General features: G+C 30.2%; 3 protein-coding genes across 3 annotated transcripts; 2 read left to right on the top strand and 1 right to left on the bottom strand.

Annotated features, from left to right (window-relative positions):
* Window positions 1-437: 437 nt before the first annotated feature.
* Window positions 438-1,794, top strand: KVR01_004608 (uncharacterized protein; the record flags this gene model as incomplete). Its single annotated transcript, XM_044791036.1, has 2 exons — window positions 438-1,191; window positions 1,292-1,794. The coding sequence occupies 2 exons, from the start codon at window positions 438-440 to the stop codon at window positions 1,792-1,794; spliced, it is 1,257 nt and encodes a 418-aa protein (XP_044646772.1).
* A 1,339-nt stretch (window positions 1,795-3,133) lies between these two features.
* KVR01_004435 (uncharacterized protein) lies at window positions 3,134-4,116 on the top strand (the record flags this gene model as incomplete). Its single annotated transcript, XM_044782736.1, has 1 exon — window positions 3,134-4,116. The coding sequence occupies one exon, from the start codon at window positions 3,134-3,136 to the stop codon at window positions 3,896-3,898; it is 765 nt and encodes a 254-aa protein (XP_044646599.1). The 3' UTR covers window positions 3,899-4,116.
* A 123-nt stretch (window positions 4,117-4,239) lies between these two features.
* On the bottom strand, window positions 4,240-6,542 carry KVR01_004140 (uncharacterized protein). Its single transcript, XM_044791734.1, has 8 exons — window positions 6,456-6,542; window positions 6,367-6,392; window positions 6,028-6,314; window positions 5,858-5,957; window positions 5,466-5,746; window positions 5,271-5,361; window positions 4,893-5,166; window positions 4,240-4,791 (listed from the first exon to the last, which is right to left on the bottom strand). Exons 1-8 carry the CDS (start codon window positions 6,498-6,500, stop codon window positions 4,429-4,431), a joined length of 1,467 nt encoding a protein of 488 aa, XP_044646304.1. The 5' UTR covers window positions 6,501-6,542; the 3' UTR covers window positions 4,240-4,428.
* Between the last annotated feature and the right edge of the window lie 11,433 nt (window positions 6,543-17,975).

Below are 17,975 nucleotides of genomic sequence, written 5' to 3' on the forward strand. Positions count from 1 at the left end.
TGTCACTTAAATACGTCAATCTCCCAAAATCCCTTGGATATTGAATTTACGGAAAGAGCCGAAGGCCCTCGAACCCTGTTGGCTCTTCTTCCCCGTTAATATCACACACCAGCATCGAACTAGTCTCACGTCCCTCCCCTCACGAGGGCGTCCGGATTTCTACTTTGACACTTGAGCCTGCGATGGATAATATGCATTCCGGCCAAGAGCCGACGTACGACTCAGCTACTGGGGATGACATCCACGCTTACCAAGTGTCGCAGGGCTCGAACATAGAGGGAAAACGGTCCGATATGACCAGCGCTCAATGGCAATCATGGAGGATAGCCAAGATGCAGTCAAACACACGGAAAAACGTTTCCGTGATTGCCAAGCTCGCACCGAATGTCAGTTTTTGGATATATGGCAAGTATAATCTATAACTAGTTCACTGAAAAATGTCACAGTTTGTCAGATTCTTGTGTGGAAACAAAACCAACTGTGATGATTGTCATAGAGAGAACCTTTTGCTGCTCGAGGAAATCCGGCGTATGGTACAAGAGCGCGACAATCTAGTTTCGACCTTCAGAGATCTTCAGGAGGAATTGATTGAGAAGCAGACGGAAGTCGTTGAAAATCAAGCCATGGCTTCACGGTTCAAAAAGCAAGCTGACGAGTTCCGTGAGACTTTTCTCGCTAACAACACTCGGAATCAAAAGGCCAGCACCGATGTTGATTCGAGGATAAGAACTCTCCAACAGCAATTGATTGAGAAGAACGCCGAAGTCGGTGAGAAACAAGCCATGGCTCTACGGTTTAAAGAGGAAGCCGACGAGTTTCGTGAGATCTTTCTCGCCGAGGCTGGAAAGCAAAAGGTCAGCGACGACGAGGTCATCCAGTCTTTCTTGAATATGCGGCAGAGAGCACTTGCTCTTATCAAATTCAAAGGACTTCGTTTCGACCAAGTGCCTGCCCTGGAAAGGAATGCGCCTCATGACCTGAGGGAATTTTACGGTGATGGTACATGGGCGTCCTGGAGTCACACGGACCGCGAGCTCCACGTTCGCCAGAAAGTTTTCGAAATACTCTATCGCCGCATTCTTGATGCTCCATGCTTCGGTATTGAAGGGCTCTCGGACACACAGGACGGAAAAGTAACAAGTGTCTCACGAGGGCTCAGTGGCTTTGAGGCTATGTTGAAGGAAAAGAAATGTGAGTACAAGGCGAAGCAGATTTATCGCGAACCACCTTTCACAACCACAAGAATCAACGGCCACGTCAATTGAAATTAACCTTCTCACAACCGCATTAGTATCACTGGTCTCGATGTCCAACTGGCGACGTGCCACAATCGAGTGTGCCGAGGGACTTGGTATCCAAGAGCAGCTGAGTGACCGTGTCGCCGAAGAGCTGCTGACCTTCCTCGGCCCAATACTCAATAATCAATCCCGTTCGCTGCCAAAAGAACTATTTACCTACTTCGCCCAAGGACTCAATAATCAATCCCGGTCGCTGCCAGAAAGGCTGCAGTCGATGGCATTGAATTTGTGCAGAGATGCATTCAAATTGACAATTATGATGCGCAAGGCTCAAGACGAGTATCGTTGTGATGCAATTCAACACAGGGTGGGACGCCCCACATCGAATTTTGATACCTGGGCTGAACCACATGCCGTCGATGGGGGAAATAATGATGAGGCCGGGGATGATATTGCATACGTGCTTTTTGGGGCACTGACCAAGAAGTCCTTATCTTATGAGGGAATAGAGAGGGTGTTGGTCAAGGCCGAAGTCGTGATGGCGAGGAGATTGTGATAACGCCCAGTGTGTTTCTTGGATTAATGTATGCTAGGATGGCTTGAGGGAATCAGTTCACTACTGGCGAACGCTCAGGACCTTTGACCAGCCCCATGCACCGAATAGTGGTGGGCTGAGACAGCCTAAGTCTGAGTATTGCAAGACGGGCAGGGGACCATGCTGGTTTACCGGCTGGCTACCATCTGAAAGAGTTTGATCAATACTATCTAGATAACTATACCAAAGCCGGATGCAATGAGAGGAATCTTTTCATAAAATAGCTCGATTGCATGTGGAAGTCGGTGTCCTAAGGGCACCGGACGGCAGGTAGACATCCAGGCAAGACAAGTCGGGCAAGCAACCCATAGTAGTCATACCCGCAATACATCTCCCCGTATTCCAAGTTATATAGCAAGCTCGAATCCCTTCATACCTAACATAAACATCAACAACAACGAGGAACCAACACTACTACATAGGGCTAATAGCGAGGACTCCAAGTTCCTGCCACTCGACCAGGTCACTACCCCCTTAGTACCATCATAAGGACAACACCAAGCAAACTAATTAGTCCTACCTGTATGATATGCCAGAAGTCTACTAATCACTACCTGGTGACATTCCAAAGAACAGGTCTCACCCACATCCATAACGCTCAGGGCAACCACAACCAGACTCAACCTAACACTCGAGATACACAGCCCGAGGCAACCAGGGTGCTATCATACAAGACACGCCTCATCCAGGAAAATAACAGTACCCAAGTGACTCCAGCACAGATCATCAACTCCCAAATATCAGTTGTTCCCAGAAACCTTAAGCTGTGCGAGGATACCCGTGCACTGCTTGAGAATAGAGGGTAGACTTTGTCTTCCATTTTCACAGATTCTGAGGGTCCGATTATCGATGCGATGACCCTGCAATTGGAAGCTGAAGGGGGGAAGTTTCCCCAATCATTATTATACGAAGGAGTGGGCGACAGTGGAACATGCCATACAGTTAATACCTAGGTATCTACAAAACACGCTGCTGCCCGAAGCACAAAAAAAGACGAGGCCAAGCGGAAATTCGATTGCCGAATTAGTTACTTGTAACATATAATCAGTTCCATTGCATCTTGACGTTATGGATTTCTGGATTCAATTTGAAAGACCTTGTGTAAGGCATCGATTGGGTAAGACGCGCTATATCCGCTTTCTTCCATTTAGCGTCCTTACGTGCGTCTGAGCATGCGTTATTGGCATCCTTCTCATGTATAGTCCCCGCATACTAACAGAACCTGTATATGCCAAGGTCGTATTCGCAGCTTATCACCTCTTCTAGATTGCCACAATGACGAGTTTTATACAATGGCAGTATGCAGAAGCCGAACAAGAAGAATAAGAAGACGGACGTTTCGATACGCTTCCCTTCCACAAGGACCACAACGTCCATCATGCTTTCTCCGGAAAACTTACTGCTGCCCCTGGGCCTTGCTGCCCTTATTGCTGCTCAAGACCCGACCCTCTCGGCCTGCGAACCGGCAAAGACATTGACCAGCTTCAGCTGGTTCAACTCTTCGCACAATTTAGACTGCCGCAACCGCAATTTTCCCTCCGACGCGGTCTGGTGCTGGAATGTCACAGATGCCGGCACCGTCGTCAACTGCGTAGGCCCCGACGCTCGCTACCTCCACTACGGCACACCGCCAGGCCCAGGCGAGTGCGCAGCCTGTTTTCCATTATGTGGTGGACCGGCCTCTGGTGGCCTCGATCAGACGGCGCCGTTGGGCTTCGGACCGCCTGACCGCCTCACCTCGAACCTGTGCTCCTACCAGAATCCAACGCCGAGTTTCATGCATATCACAGACATTGGCAATGGGGCCTTGTTCTGCGGCGCGGGGTCGTACGCACCGGTGCTGTTCGTTGGGGATTCCAACCAAGATGAAGGAGCTAGCGGAAGGTACCGTGTGGCGCCGGCCGTTCCGTGTGTGGGTGAAAATGGTGCTGCTGTGTATCCCACCTACCAGGCCGAGTTTCCGTTGCATTGTACGAGGGATGCGGAAAATAACGCCACTTGTACCACCGACCTTCCCGTCGAGTTGCCACTAATAGGGACCGGGGCTAGTCCCGGGGCTACATAAGGTCCCTTCAATGTTTGGATGCCGGGTGCATCTATTTGCCCCAAGGAATTGCTTTTGAGATAAATCATGACAAAATTAAATGAAATGTAACACTATCGAAGTGAGTGTGTTGATAATCCGTTGGTCAGTGTGATTAATGAGAAAAATTACATGCAATTGGTCACATTTGCTTCCATCGAACCTGCGGCAATGGCGACTTGGTCGGCCGATTGTGGAATAAAGAAGGGGAGGGGAGAAGCCGCTCGTCATGTCCTACGTAGGTCCAACATCTGATGTCAAGATTAAACATTACAAAGTGGAAATCTGTCCTCAGGGGCAGACAAATAGCCGATATTGCATGATGGTGTCAACTTGTGGAATTTCCATTCTCAGAAACTACTACGAACAATTGAGAGGTGACTAACTTTCAGACCAGTGGAACGAAAGGAATGGCTTGTCAGCGCCGAGTGCCGCTGCTGGTAGTCAAGATCTCGTCAACATGGCACACCTGCCAGCGACTTCTCTTCGTTCCCCAAGGCCAAGTCCCATGCTTAGAAGTTCAGGTTGATGAGCACCGTCTTTGGCTCGGTGTAAGCTCGCAAAGCGTGCTCCCCACACTCTCGACCGATTCCACTTTCCTTGGTGCCGCCGAAGGGAGCAATTTGGCTGAGCGCACTAATGCAGTTGACGCCAACAACGCCCGAGTCAAAGGCGGAGCTCAGCCGCAGGGCGCGGTTGATGTCTTGTGTGAAGACGCCTGCCATGAGGCCGTACTTGCTGTCGTTGGACTTAGCTATAATTTCCTCCTCGGTCTCAAATTTGTTGATTGCGACGACCGGCCCAAAGATCTCGTCCTTGTAGATTGATGCGTCGTCTTTTGTGCTGGTGAAGATGGTCGGCTCGATGTAGTAGCCCTAAGCGACAGTGGCACGTTAGTCGACTTCTTCGCAGACGAAGTCCTGTCCCTATGGTCCTCAAATATTCACGGAAAACCGAGGGAGTCGTTCTGCCTCACCTCAGAGCCTATCCGTCCTCCACCGGAGTGCAGGGTTCCCTGCTTCTCCGCCTTGGCAGCGTTGATGATGCCCATGATGCGATCGAACTGCGCCTTGTCCACTACCGGACCAATTTCCGTGTCGCTCTTCTCTGGGTCGCCAATGCTATTCTTCTTCTCTTCGATGGCTTTAGCATAAGCCTCAAGAAAAGCATCGTAGATGCCAGATTGCACGTAAACACGTGTCGCCGCGATGCAGACCTGTCCAGTGTTCATGAGGAGTGCCCTGACTGTCCTGATAGAAGAGGATGATGTTAGCCACAAGTCTTTTTCCACGTACCATAGACAATTCATGAACATCACACAGGGCGTGCTTATGTCTAAAAAGGGTCTTCGTACCAGTTGATCGCATTTTGCAGGTCAGCATCGTTGAATACGACCGCAGGGCTTTTGCCTCCCAGTTCGAGCGTGACCCTCTTCAGATTGCTCTCTGATGGTGAAGTTAGTCCTGCTACGGGTCCTAAAGTGTTGTATTCTAGAGAATTCGAAAGCATGAAAGACGGGGATCCGTAGAAGGTGAAAAGTGATGCTTACTGGCTGCCAGAGTCTGGACAATTTTTCCGGTGGCAATGCTGCCGGTGAAGCTGACTTTGGCGACTCGCATGTGAGAAGACAACAAGGCTCCGGTTGAGCCATCACCAGTCAAGACCTGAAAGACACCGGGTGGGAATCCGGCCTCTAGAATCAACTTTCCCAGCTCCGCAGCCATAAAGGGAGTCTTCTCGCTTGGCTTCAAGATGAAGACATTGCCAGTCGCCAAGGCCGGCCCAGCCTTCATGCCGACCGAGGCCAGTGGCCCATTCCATGGGCAGATACTGTGATTGATCAAAGGAATCATTAGTTCAAGTCGTACACCCACTGACTGATGAACCTTCACCCGACTTCTTCGGGCGTTTTATTCCAATGATGTGGAAAGCGCAACTTACGCCGCCACGACACCCAAAGGCTCGTTTCGGACAATTTTGTAGAACCCGTCATCGGCTGGAAAATGCTGACCAGCGTGCTTGTCAACCCAACCGGCGTAGTCTGCGACATATTCTGTCAGAGGTGAAGTTTCTTGAGTAGACCACTCCACTCGCGCAAGTCTGTCGCTCACATCGTAACTGCGCAATGCCCGACTCTCCCTCATATCTGCCAATCGCCGTGTATGGTGCACCAAGAGCAACCCGAGTCAGCTCAGCCAGACGCTCCAGGTTCTTCTCAAGGATATCGGCGAACTTCAACAAGATCTCTCTCCGCTGGACAAATGTCATTTTCCGCCAGGGCGAGCCGGCAGCGAACGCCGCGTTGGCGGCGTCTACGGCAGCGTTGACATCATCCTCGCCAGCGACAGGGATTTTGTCACTGACAAGTTCTCCAGTGGCAGGATTGTATACCGACATCCTATTATATTTTGTTCAGTAGGTGCCGTGCGCTGGGAATAGTGGGGACTCACGTCTTGCTGTTCTTACAGTCCACGTACTGTGGTACCGTTAGCCGCCTTTCACGTCATACACAACGCGGCGCGGTATCTTTCCACCTTACCTCATTGTTAATGAACAGCTGCGTGTGGTGTGGCTCGACGATCATGGTTACAGCTTCGTGTGGGCTTCAGGGGAATGTACAGTTCAGAGTTAGGTAACTAAAAAGCAGAACTGGAAAATTGCGGACTATTAGGTCTAGATATATCACTGGTTATGTATAATTTGATGACAGATCATAAATCCATACCTCGGCAACCCCTCTCGCTTCTCTGCTGCCAAGTTCACTCTCAAGGTTGTTTCGCCGTCTTTCTCCTCACTCACGCATGCACAGGTGCCCTGGTGTGGTACTTGGGTACCAACGGTGCGAAGACCAATGCAGTAAATGCATCCTGCACTCTTTATCCTTGATGCTATTCATGGAAATACCTGTGGAGATCTTATTACCCCCGCAGTCAGATTCTTCCCACAAAACATGCCTTATCTTCGTCGCATGCAGAAGTTCTGACGTGAGAACCCACATTCTGCATGCCTGGTGCCAACCCTTGGCACATAAGCCCACATTAACAACTTCGTGGCCAGCCTAGCCCCTCACACTAACGACCAACTGTGACCTCAAATGTGATTACTTTGATTTTGAAACCCCTAGGCTGCACCTGTTGCCCCGACAAAATATCAGCAACAGTCATCTGCACAACTGACAGAAGTGGGCTTGGACGCTGAGTGCCAGCTGGATCCTTGTTCTAAAAGTGAAACTGGACCAGACGTAAAATAAGGATAGTGTGACTACTCTATTGCGTGTAATGAGGGGGGCTATGTGACCCGAGACCAACCATTTCAATATTTCCTAGCCCTTCCGTACGAAATTTGGCTTTATCCCTTGTTGTCGATTTCCACGCGTTCCGTTGCAATGTAAAACCAAAAATGTGTCTCCGAAATCGGCCTTGGGCTCTTTGCGTGGAAACAAAGTGGAGCAAAGGAGCAGAGCCAACACCAATCTCCGCAAGTTTTTTCAGTCCGCAATCTGTAAGTCTCTTAAATCAATGGATGAAGTGTGAGGAGGAGTTGTGAAGCGCCAATTGGTAGCCCTGAGATGCCATGGGGTACGAGGCAGGGTAGGTAGAGGGTCGATTTCGTTCGACATTGAGGACTCCCATCATTGCCCTAACATGTCCACCGCCTGAAGCCTCACAGACTCGTTGGGGATGGAGCAATGTCTCCCATGGCTCCTTGGCCGGTGGCCTCCCAGCATGCAGACGAGACGATTCCGGGGTCACACCACTCCAAGACGTTGAAGTGCCACCGGAGGTCTCTTTTGCCGATCACTTTCCCGCAACCATGCGGCGAGGAGACGGAACAAACAACCCACTTTCTCAGTTCTTTCTAAAGTTTGTCGCACACTCCCGCGATCCATTGATCCTTTGGGAGATTGGGAATTGTGGCTATGAAATGACGTCGCAACCATGGGAACATGTGAATGTTGCTCGTGAAAGTGCAGTTTGGTTCTACGTTTCTCACTTCCAGGACCTAGGTCTGGTTGAGAGTGTCCCATACCGTATGTTAGTAGGTACTAGAGATGGTTACTATAACTATCATTTATATTAGAAATCCCTTATTTATAAGATTAATATTAAGTGGATTTAAAGAGAATAGTAGCCTTATAATATAGGTAATTATTTAGTTATTTAGTATTTTTTTTAACTAAATAGATTTATAAAAGAGAGGGTTGTAGAAAGAAAAAGTAGTTATAGAGAAGCCTTTATATCTTCCCCTATATAAAGAGTAGAGGAGTATTTCTCCCTTCCTTCCTTCCTTCCTTTAACTTTAATACTAACTCCTCTACCTTTCTCCTTTAAATTAATTAATTAATTATATTTAAAGATTTAAAAGTAGAGTTATTAAAAGTAGGGCTATTAAAAGCTAATAAAAGTTAAGAACTTAAAAAAAGATCTAATAGAAAGAAAAAGGAAGGGATTATTTTTTAATTAATTAATATATTTAAGTAGAAGACCTACTTTTAATAAATAAAGAGAGAGATACTTAAAAGGAAGAAACCTCTCTAATAAGTCTATTTCTACTTTTATAACCTTTTTTTCTTTAAAATTATTTTTAACCTTTAAAATAACTTTATAATTTTTAAATAATTATTTAAGCTTAATAATATAGATTATTATAATTATTAAATTAAAATAAATATTATAATAATAGCTTTAAAGGGAGAAAAGTAGTATAGTAATAAAGAGGTAGTTAAAGGTATATAGGTAGTTATAATGACTATCTCTAGTATCTACTAATGTATAGTATGGTCTAGAGTGAGAATATCGGCTATCCCTGCATCAATGGGGCTTGTGATAGCGGAGCTAATAAGAACAAGTACACAAGCTATATAAATAGGGAAATGCATCGTAGATAAGGGGTGCTATTTTGGGAATAATAGAGGTGTGGTGGCAGTGTACTATAATTCAGAAAGTGTTCGATTGAGTTGATCGTGCCTCGGATTTTCGAGGAGAAGGTGTAGCTCGACGTGCCCGGGTGGGGAGGGGCAAGGTGTCTGCTGGGACTGCATTCGCAGCATTTCTGGTTAGGTATGGATTTTATCCAGACTATTTTAGACCATCCTCCCCTTACTATAACGGATTGATGTGCGCCTATTAATGTTAAGGCCAGACGCGTCAACGATCTACAACCTGGGCAGAACATTTGAACCGTTTGTTAATACTAGCCTTGTCCGTGCGGCTGTCAAAACCCCTGGGCTGTGTCCTATTGATGTTTGCATTTGTTACTAGTGCGCCTAACGCTGATTTGCACTACTTGTTTGCTGCTACTAAGCTGCCAAGTGAATACCGAGGTGATGATAACGGGGACAGTGTGGGTTGCGATAGACTGACGGCTAGGTGTTAAGTAGGAGGCCTTCTCTAGCCACTTTAGGGGCAGCTTCTCCCCCCTACGACACACACGGATTATCAATCCACACTCCTTTGCCGGCGGGCTGACGCACGTATTCTTCCTTTCAACAGCTTCCAAGCCCTAAATACAGCTGACCTGCTTTTCCAAATCAGCGACGGTCCCGGACCTCTAGTACTTGAAGTCTCCCGGTTGATGGCGAGAGGTTGACGAGATCGATACTTGACTTCGGCGAAGAAATGTTGGGTCAGTCAGATTGCAACCTTGGAATCAACTAAGCGCTCTCACGACGTCAGCAGAAACCAGATTGTTTGTGGGGACGACTACGAACGGCGCTTGAGGACCTCGGGAATCGTGATCGTCTGAGAAGATTGCTAATGACCAATCTCCTGGAGAAGACGAATTCATGGGGAGACCCAGCGCTCTGCCGGCTGGGTTCGTTTCGCTGCACTTCCTCTTCGGGCGTCCCTTGCTGGACCCAGGTAAGGTCAACACGACTTTGGTCACAGTGGTAGCGTCCCGTGGTCGGGGCTTGGACTACTTATTTCTGTCGCCGCTGCAGCCATGCAGCTGAAAGCAGTGAATATTGTGATGGAACAGCGTTGAGCCCAGCTGCTGTGTACTTGGCTGTTCTCGTCCAAGTGTGTGAACCTTCGAAGCCGATGATATTACCTAGGTACCTAGGTAGGCAGGGTAGCCATACACTACACTCAATACACTATATTACACTAAGTATATATAAATAAGTACACTATATATATTATACTAAAACTATTTTAAATTCCATTACATTCCACTAAAGATTTTAATATATATAATATAGTATATTTAAGTATAAATTTATTAGATTTTTAAAGTTTTAAATAACTATAATTATATTTATAAAAATTAAATATAATACTTACTTTATACTTTATAAAGTATATATTTAAATTATTAATATACTTTATAAAATATATATTTATATACTTACTAATATTATATACTTTAATAGAGTCTATTAATTATTATATAAAGAACTTTAAATAAACTTTAAGATATAGGTATAGTTTTAAAATGTTAATAACTTTAAAGTATTAATAACTTTATATTATTACTTAAATAATTAACTAAAGTTTATATTTAAGAAGATATAAAGTTAATTAAAGTATATATTTCTTTAAATATAAATATAAACTATTTTAAATTAAAATAAAGTTATAACTTATAATTTATTATTTTAAATTTTATTTATAAAATTAATATTATATTATATTATATTATAATCTTTATAAATATTAAAACCTTTTATTTAAAGTTTTATTATTATATTTATATATTTTAAAATAAAAATTAAATATAATTATTATTCTTTATTTATTTATATATTTTAATATATTATTATTATTTAAAATATAATTATTATAGCTTTTAGTAATATATATAAATCTTATTTTATATATATATTATAAATTATTATTAATATATTTATAGAGTTTTAAATAATTTAAGATATTATTTAAATTATTATACTTAAAGTATAATAAACTTATTTTAATAATATACTATTTAATAATATAAATATTAAGTATATTTAAAACCTATTTATTATTTACTTTTAATAGTTAGTTTATTCTATTAAATAGATATATATAAGTTTTCCTAACTTTAAGAAATCTTATTATAATTATAATTTAAATTATTAATTATATTAAAATATTTATATATTAAAACTATATTAATAATTATAATTTATAATTAAGTTATATAATTAATTTAATTATAATTAATCTTTATATAAAGTCTTTATATATTATTATACTAACTATATATATAATTATAAATTTATTAATTATTAATAACTTATTAATTTAATTTTATTTTAATAGATTTTATTATTTAAATAATATACCTTTTAATCCTTTAATTCTTAACTTTATAGTAATCCCCCTTCCCTTTTTTTCTTTCTTTACTTATTCCTTTTTCCCCCTTTTCCTTTTATATTAATATTTACCTAATTATAAAAAATACTTTTAAAAGTTTTAAATATATTAATATTAATAAGATTTATTTAATTTAAATATTTTTAAATTATATTTTATAATTTATAATAAAATTAAAGCTTATAAAACTAAAATCTTATAAAAGAATTCTTTTAATAATATTAAAATAAATAATATAAAAGTTAATAAATTTAAACCTCTTAAATTTATTAAGTAAATTTCTCTACCTAAAAACTATTTTACTAATAACTTCTATTAATATAAGTATAGTATTATTATTTTTAATAAGTATAAACTTAAACCTAAAGGTTTCTAAAAGGAAAATTAAAAATAAACTTTTAAAGATAATATTTAAAAGTAATATAACTACCTTTTATATAAATAAAGCTAATAAAATTATATTTAAATAATTAAAACCTTAACTTTTATTTAAAAGTATTTACTATTACCTTTTTTAATAGATTTTAATAAAAGCTTATTAATTTAAATAATATTAATAGATAAAGCCTTTATTAAATATAAACTTAATTAAGTAAAACTCTTAATACTTTATTAATAATAATTTAAATAAATTCTTTAACTAAAATATATAATATAAATAATAATAACTTTATAATTAATATATATAATATATTATATTATTCTTTTAATAATAATTAATATTTAATATTTAATAACCTAATTAAAAAGCTCTATCTCTAACCTATTAAATAGTAATTTATTATATTATTTTAGTTATAAAGTATATAATAAATAAAGCTATTATATTATATTTATAAAGTATAAAAGATTAAAGCTATAAAAATTAAAATTATATTTATAAACTCTATTTATTATTAATATTTTATTAAATAATCTTATATATAAAATATACTATAAACTATAAACTATATATATACTTTATAAAGTATAAAAGTAATAATATATTAAATATTAAAACTATAAAAATTAAAACTATATTTATAAAATCTACTTATTATTAATACTTTATTAAATAGTTTTATATATAAAGTATATTATAAATTATAAACTATATATATATATTTTATAAAATATAAAATAATAGTATATTAAAAATATATAAAAATTAATTATATAATAATATAAAGTAAAAATTATAAAAGTTTAATTTACTTTATATATAATTACTTATATATATTATAAAGTCTATATACTTATAAAATATATACTTAAATTAAAAGTATACTTTATAAAGTATAATAATAAATTATATTATATATATACTAATTAACCTTAATAAATAACTTTTAAATAAATCTTTATAATATATTTTATTTAAAACTTAATACTTTATATATTCTATTAAAATTCTAATCTTCTATTTTATTATTAAAATATATTATTAGTAATATTAATAAATAATAATTTTATTAAACTTTTATAATTTATATTAAAAATATTTTAAAAGCTTTTTTAAATCTTTTTCTTAAATATATTTAATTTTAATATATTAAAAACTTTAAAATATACTTTAAAAATATAATTATAATATTAAAGGCTTTAAAAGTTAAAAGTATAAATAGATATATTATTATTATACTTAAAAGAAGTTATTTAATTTATTATATAATTATATTAACTATAATCTTTAAAATATTAAAATCTACCTTTAATTTATATATAAGGTTTAAGATTTATTTAAAAAATATTAAAGTTTATAAAGGTTAGTATTAGTGTATAGCCTTATTAGTTGTATATTAGGTATTTAGAGTGCTTTTTTAAAGTATTTTTAGTTTTTAAGAATTTAACTATTAATTATTTATTTATATTAATACTATAAAACTTTATATAAAGTAAAGTTTTTAATATTAATTAGTAATTAATAATAGTTATAAATTGTTAAAAAAAGAAATATTAACTATTTATTATAGGGACTTAATATATTAAGCTTACCCTTTATTAATTATATATTATATATTAATTTTAAGTATATTAATTAAATACTTTTAAAATATTTTTATTAAGGTAGGAATCTTTAAATACTTAATAAAATTAATTTATTTAATTAATTTATTTAATTAATTATTTAAAATAATTAGGAACCTTTAAATAATTAATAAAATTAGTTTATTAACTTTAAAAGTATTATAATATATATATAAAAAAAAGTAATTTATTTATTTAAATATTATTTTTATTATTTAAAAACTTTAATTCTAATAAATATATATTTTCTTTTACTTTTTTAATATTTTATTTTTACTATTTTTACTTTTATATTTTTAATATTTTATAAAATATAAAATATATTTAAAATAATAAATCCTTTAAATATTAAAACTTAATTATAAAATAAATTTAATTAAATTATTAAAATAATTAAAATTTAATTTTTAACTTTATTATAATTTAACTAATTAATTAATATTAATATAGTTATTAATAATTTTAATTTTAATATTAATTAATTAAATATTTTATAATATATTATTTATATTAATATATTATAATAAAGTATTTTAATTATAATTTATTTTAAAATTTAATAATAATTTTAAAAATTATAATATAAAGTATTTAAAAGAATTAATAAATTATTTTATAAAAATAAAATATATATTTAGATAAGTGGAATATATATTAAAAGTTAATTTTAAGTATATTATAATTACTAATAGAAATTATAGTTTAAAAGACCTTTTAAAATAATTAAATAAATAAGAAATAAATATTATATAGTTAAACTTACTCTTTATAGTATATAAAGATAAATAATATTATTTAAAAGCTATAATTTAAAGGTACTTTTAAAAGTAATTTTATATAGGATTATTAGGAGATAATTACTACTTTAAGCTTAAAAATATAGGAATAATAATAATATATAATATTAATAAAGTTTTAATTATTAATCTAAATATATATAGTTTTAGAAAAACTTTTATTATTATAATTACTTTTAAAGTAAGTAATATTAAAACTATATTTTAAAATAAATTAATATAAAGTAAATAATTATAATATACTTCCTTTTAAGAGTTTTAAAATAATATTATATTATTAAATAAATTAATAAAGTTTATTAAACTATATAATAAAATTAATACTATATAAAATAAATATATAATATATTTAATATTAAGGTTTATTTAATATTTTATATATATAAAGTTTATAAAATTAACTTTTAAGATTTAAAGTAGTTTTAAAAGATTATATTTAAATTAATATTTAATTATTAAATTTAATATATTAAAAAAGTAATATATTTAAAAATATTTATTTAAAAATTTAATTTTATTTTAATATTAAAATAAATTATTAATAATATACTTAATATTATTAAATTAAATAATAATAATACTAATAAAATATTTAAAAGCTACTTTAAATTTTATTTAATATTTTAATAAAAACTTAAAAGTTATTTAAGTTATTATAAAATATAAATAAATAATTATAAATTACCCTTATTAAAGTATATTATAAATTATAAAAGTTTAAAATAGTATTAATAATATTTAAGTTAAATATAAAAGAGTTAATAGAATAAAATATAATTTTCTTTAATATAGCTTTAATTAGATAATTAAAATAAAGTTTTATATATATTATAATATTTTAAAAATAATATATATAGATTATTAATATTATAAATTATTTTAACTACTTTAATAAAGTTAACTATTATTTTAAAGTAGAAGGATTTAAGGATAATTTTAAAACTATTTTAGAAAGAGAATTATAAAAGCTATACTATAAGGAGAGATTTTTAATATATAATAAGAATATAATAAATTAAAAATATATATTATATATAAAAAGTAAGGATATTAATTAATTAATTATTTAATTTAAAAGAGATTATAAAATAATAATTTTTAACTTTTAATAAGAAAATAAAAATACTAAATAAAGTTAAAGTAATTAAAAGGAATACTTTAAAATATAGGTTATTAGTATAAAAGATATAAATATGAAAATAAAAGAAATTAAAAATAATAATAACTATTAAAATTAATAAAATAATAATAATAAATACTATTTTATTTATTATTTAAAGAATTAAATATTTATTTATTACTTTATTAATAAAGTTAATATTTTAAAATTTAAATAAAGTTTAAAAATAAATATAATTATTTAAAACTATTTTATTATAATATTTTAAAGTATTATTTTAAATATAAGTATAATAAAATTTTAATTATTAAAAATAATAATTTAAAGTATTATAATAAAAATTTAAATATTTAATTTAATTTTATAAAAATAAAGTATAAATTATTTTTAAAATTATATAATATTAATTAAATTTATAATAATTAAAATAATATTTAATATAGTTTTATTTTATATTATAAATTTTAATATATTATTTTATTATTTTTAAAGATTTAAATTAATTAAATATTAAAGTTTATAATATAATTAATAAAATAGTTTATATTAAAGATAAGCTTTTAATATATTTAGTTATAAAGTTTAAATATTTATAGTTTTTTAAAATATAGTTTAAAATATATTATATTTTATTTAATAAAAATAAAGCTTTAATATTTATATAAATAGTTTAGTTATTTATTAATAAACTAATTATATAAACTTTTATATAGATAGATTATAAAATATAGATTAAAAATAATTAAATTTATTATAAGATTTTATTATTAATATTAAATATATTTATTAAGTTTTTAATAATTTAAATTTATAATTTAAAATAATTATAATTTTAATTATATTATTATTATTAATATTATATATTTATTAAATAAAAGTTAATTTTATATATTATTAATAAAAGAATAAACTTTTAGAATATATTTTCTTTAAAATATATTTATAAAATAGTTTAGAAGTATTTTAATAAATTTAAGTAAATATTTATTTAAAATTATTTAATTATATTATTTATAATATAAAATTTAATTTAATTTTATTAAGTTTATAATAAAATTAGAATTATAAAAATAAGTATAAATAAATATTAATAAAATATATTAATTAATTAAGAAAATAAAAATATTATAAACTATTAAAATATATATTTAAGATTTTATAAATAAAATTAAATATATTTATATTAAAAATAATTTTATAAATAGTTATTAAAGTAGTAAATAATATTATAAACTTAAATAGATTAATATTAATACTTTTATTTTAATATATATCCTAAAATAATTAATTCTTTACCTTTAATAGTAATAAAACTTTAAGAATTAAAGTAATTTAAAAAGTTATAAAAATACTTTATAATAATTAAATATATAGAATATAAAATATACTTTAAAATTATTATATAAGTTAAATATTATATAAATACTTTAATTTTATTTTAAAATAATATTTTTATATAAAAGAAAAATATAATTAAATTAAACTTTTAAAATAATTTTATAAAAGGTTATAATATAATTATTTAAATAGAAATATATTTAAAGTATTTAAGTTAATATATATTAAACTATATTATTAGAAAATATATAAAAAATAGTATATAAAAGTAATAAATAGAAAAATTAATATAAAAATAATAATTAGGAAGTTAAATAATAAATATAAGTTTAAATATTTAAAATTAAAGTAATATAATACTACTTATATAGTAAGGAAGAGAGAAACCTTTAGAATTAAAGAATAAATTAAATTATTATATTATATAAAAGATTAATAATTATAAGCATTTTAAAATTAAAATATAAAATATTATTATAATATTAAATATTCTATTTAATATATTTATAATAATAAAGTTATAAAATTAATTAATAAAAAATAATTAATTTTAAATAATATAATAAAACTTTTATTAAAATATATAAATATTTAAAATATATTTTATATATAAAGTTAAAGTATACTTATAAAGTTATTTAAAAAATAAAATAATTATATAAAAATATAATAATAAAAATAAAATATATATTTTAATTTAATTATTAATAATTTAATATATAAATATAAAGTTAATTTTAATTTTAATATTTAAAAATATACTTTTAGAATAATAATTTTAATTTTATATAATATTATATAAATATATATATAATTAAAAACCTAATTTTAAAAGAAATTCTTATTTAGTTATTATTAAAAATAGTTTATAAATATTTATATAAAATAATTATTTAAATTTTAAAATTACTTTATAAAATTATAAAATTAAATATATATTAATTTATAATTTATTAACTTTATTTATATAAAAGTTATATATAATTATATTTTATATAACCTTTATTTATTTATTATTATAAATAATATAATTAGTTTTAATTTTATTAAAATATAAATAAATAATATTTTTATATTTTATAATTTAATATTTTAAAAAAGAATTTTTAATTATATATTATAAAGTTAAAAATTAAAAGCCTACCTTTTATTTATAAAAATAATTTAAACTTTAATAATTATAAGATTATATAATTTAATAATATAATTAACTTTATTTAAAAATAAAATATACTATTTAAATCTATATAATATAAAATTTAAAATTAAAAATAAATATAAATTATAATATATTAAAATAGTATAAATTATAATAATATTCTAACTAAAAGCTTTATTTATATTATTTATAATAATATAATTATAATAAAACTTTATAAAAGATAACTATAAATAGTTAAATACTTATTTATAATAATAAATTAATAATATTAATTAAAAACTAAAATATATTTTATTTAATATAAATATATTAAAACTATATATATTTATAAATA

Source organism: Diaporthe batatas (assembly GCF_019321695.1).
Source record: "Diaporthe batatas strain CRI 302-4 chromosome Unknown Contig00004, whole genome shotgun sequence".
Classification (NCBI taxonomy): Eukaryota; Fungi; Ascomycota; class Sordariomycetes; order Diaporthales; family Diaporthaceae; genus Diaporthe; species Diaporthe batatas.

Bases quoted from the DNA above. Each gene is read 5' to 3' on its own strand.
- KVR01_004140 (XM_044791734.1), bottom strand. From the start codon at position 6,500: ATGATCGTCGAGCCACACCACACGCAGCTGTTCATTAACAATGAG. The intron at 6,315-6,366 runs GTGAGTCCCCAC...AAAATATAATAG, and splicing joins GACTGTAAGAACAGCAAGAC to GATGTCGGTATACAATCCTG. The intron at 5,747-5,857 runs GTAAGTTGCGCT...GATCAATCACAG, and splicing joins CCTTTGGGTGTCGTGGCGGC to TATCTGCCCATGGAATGGGC.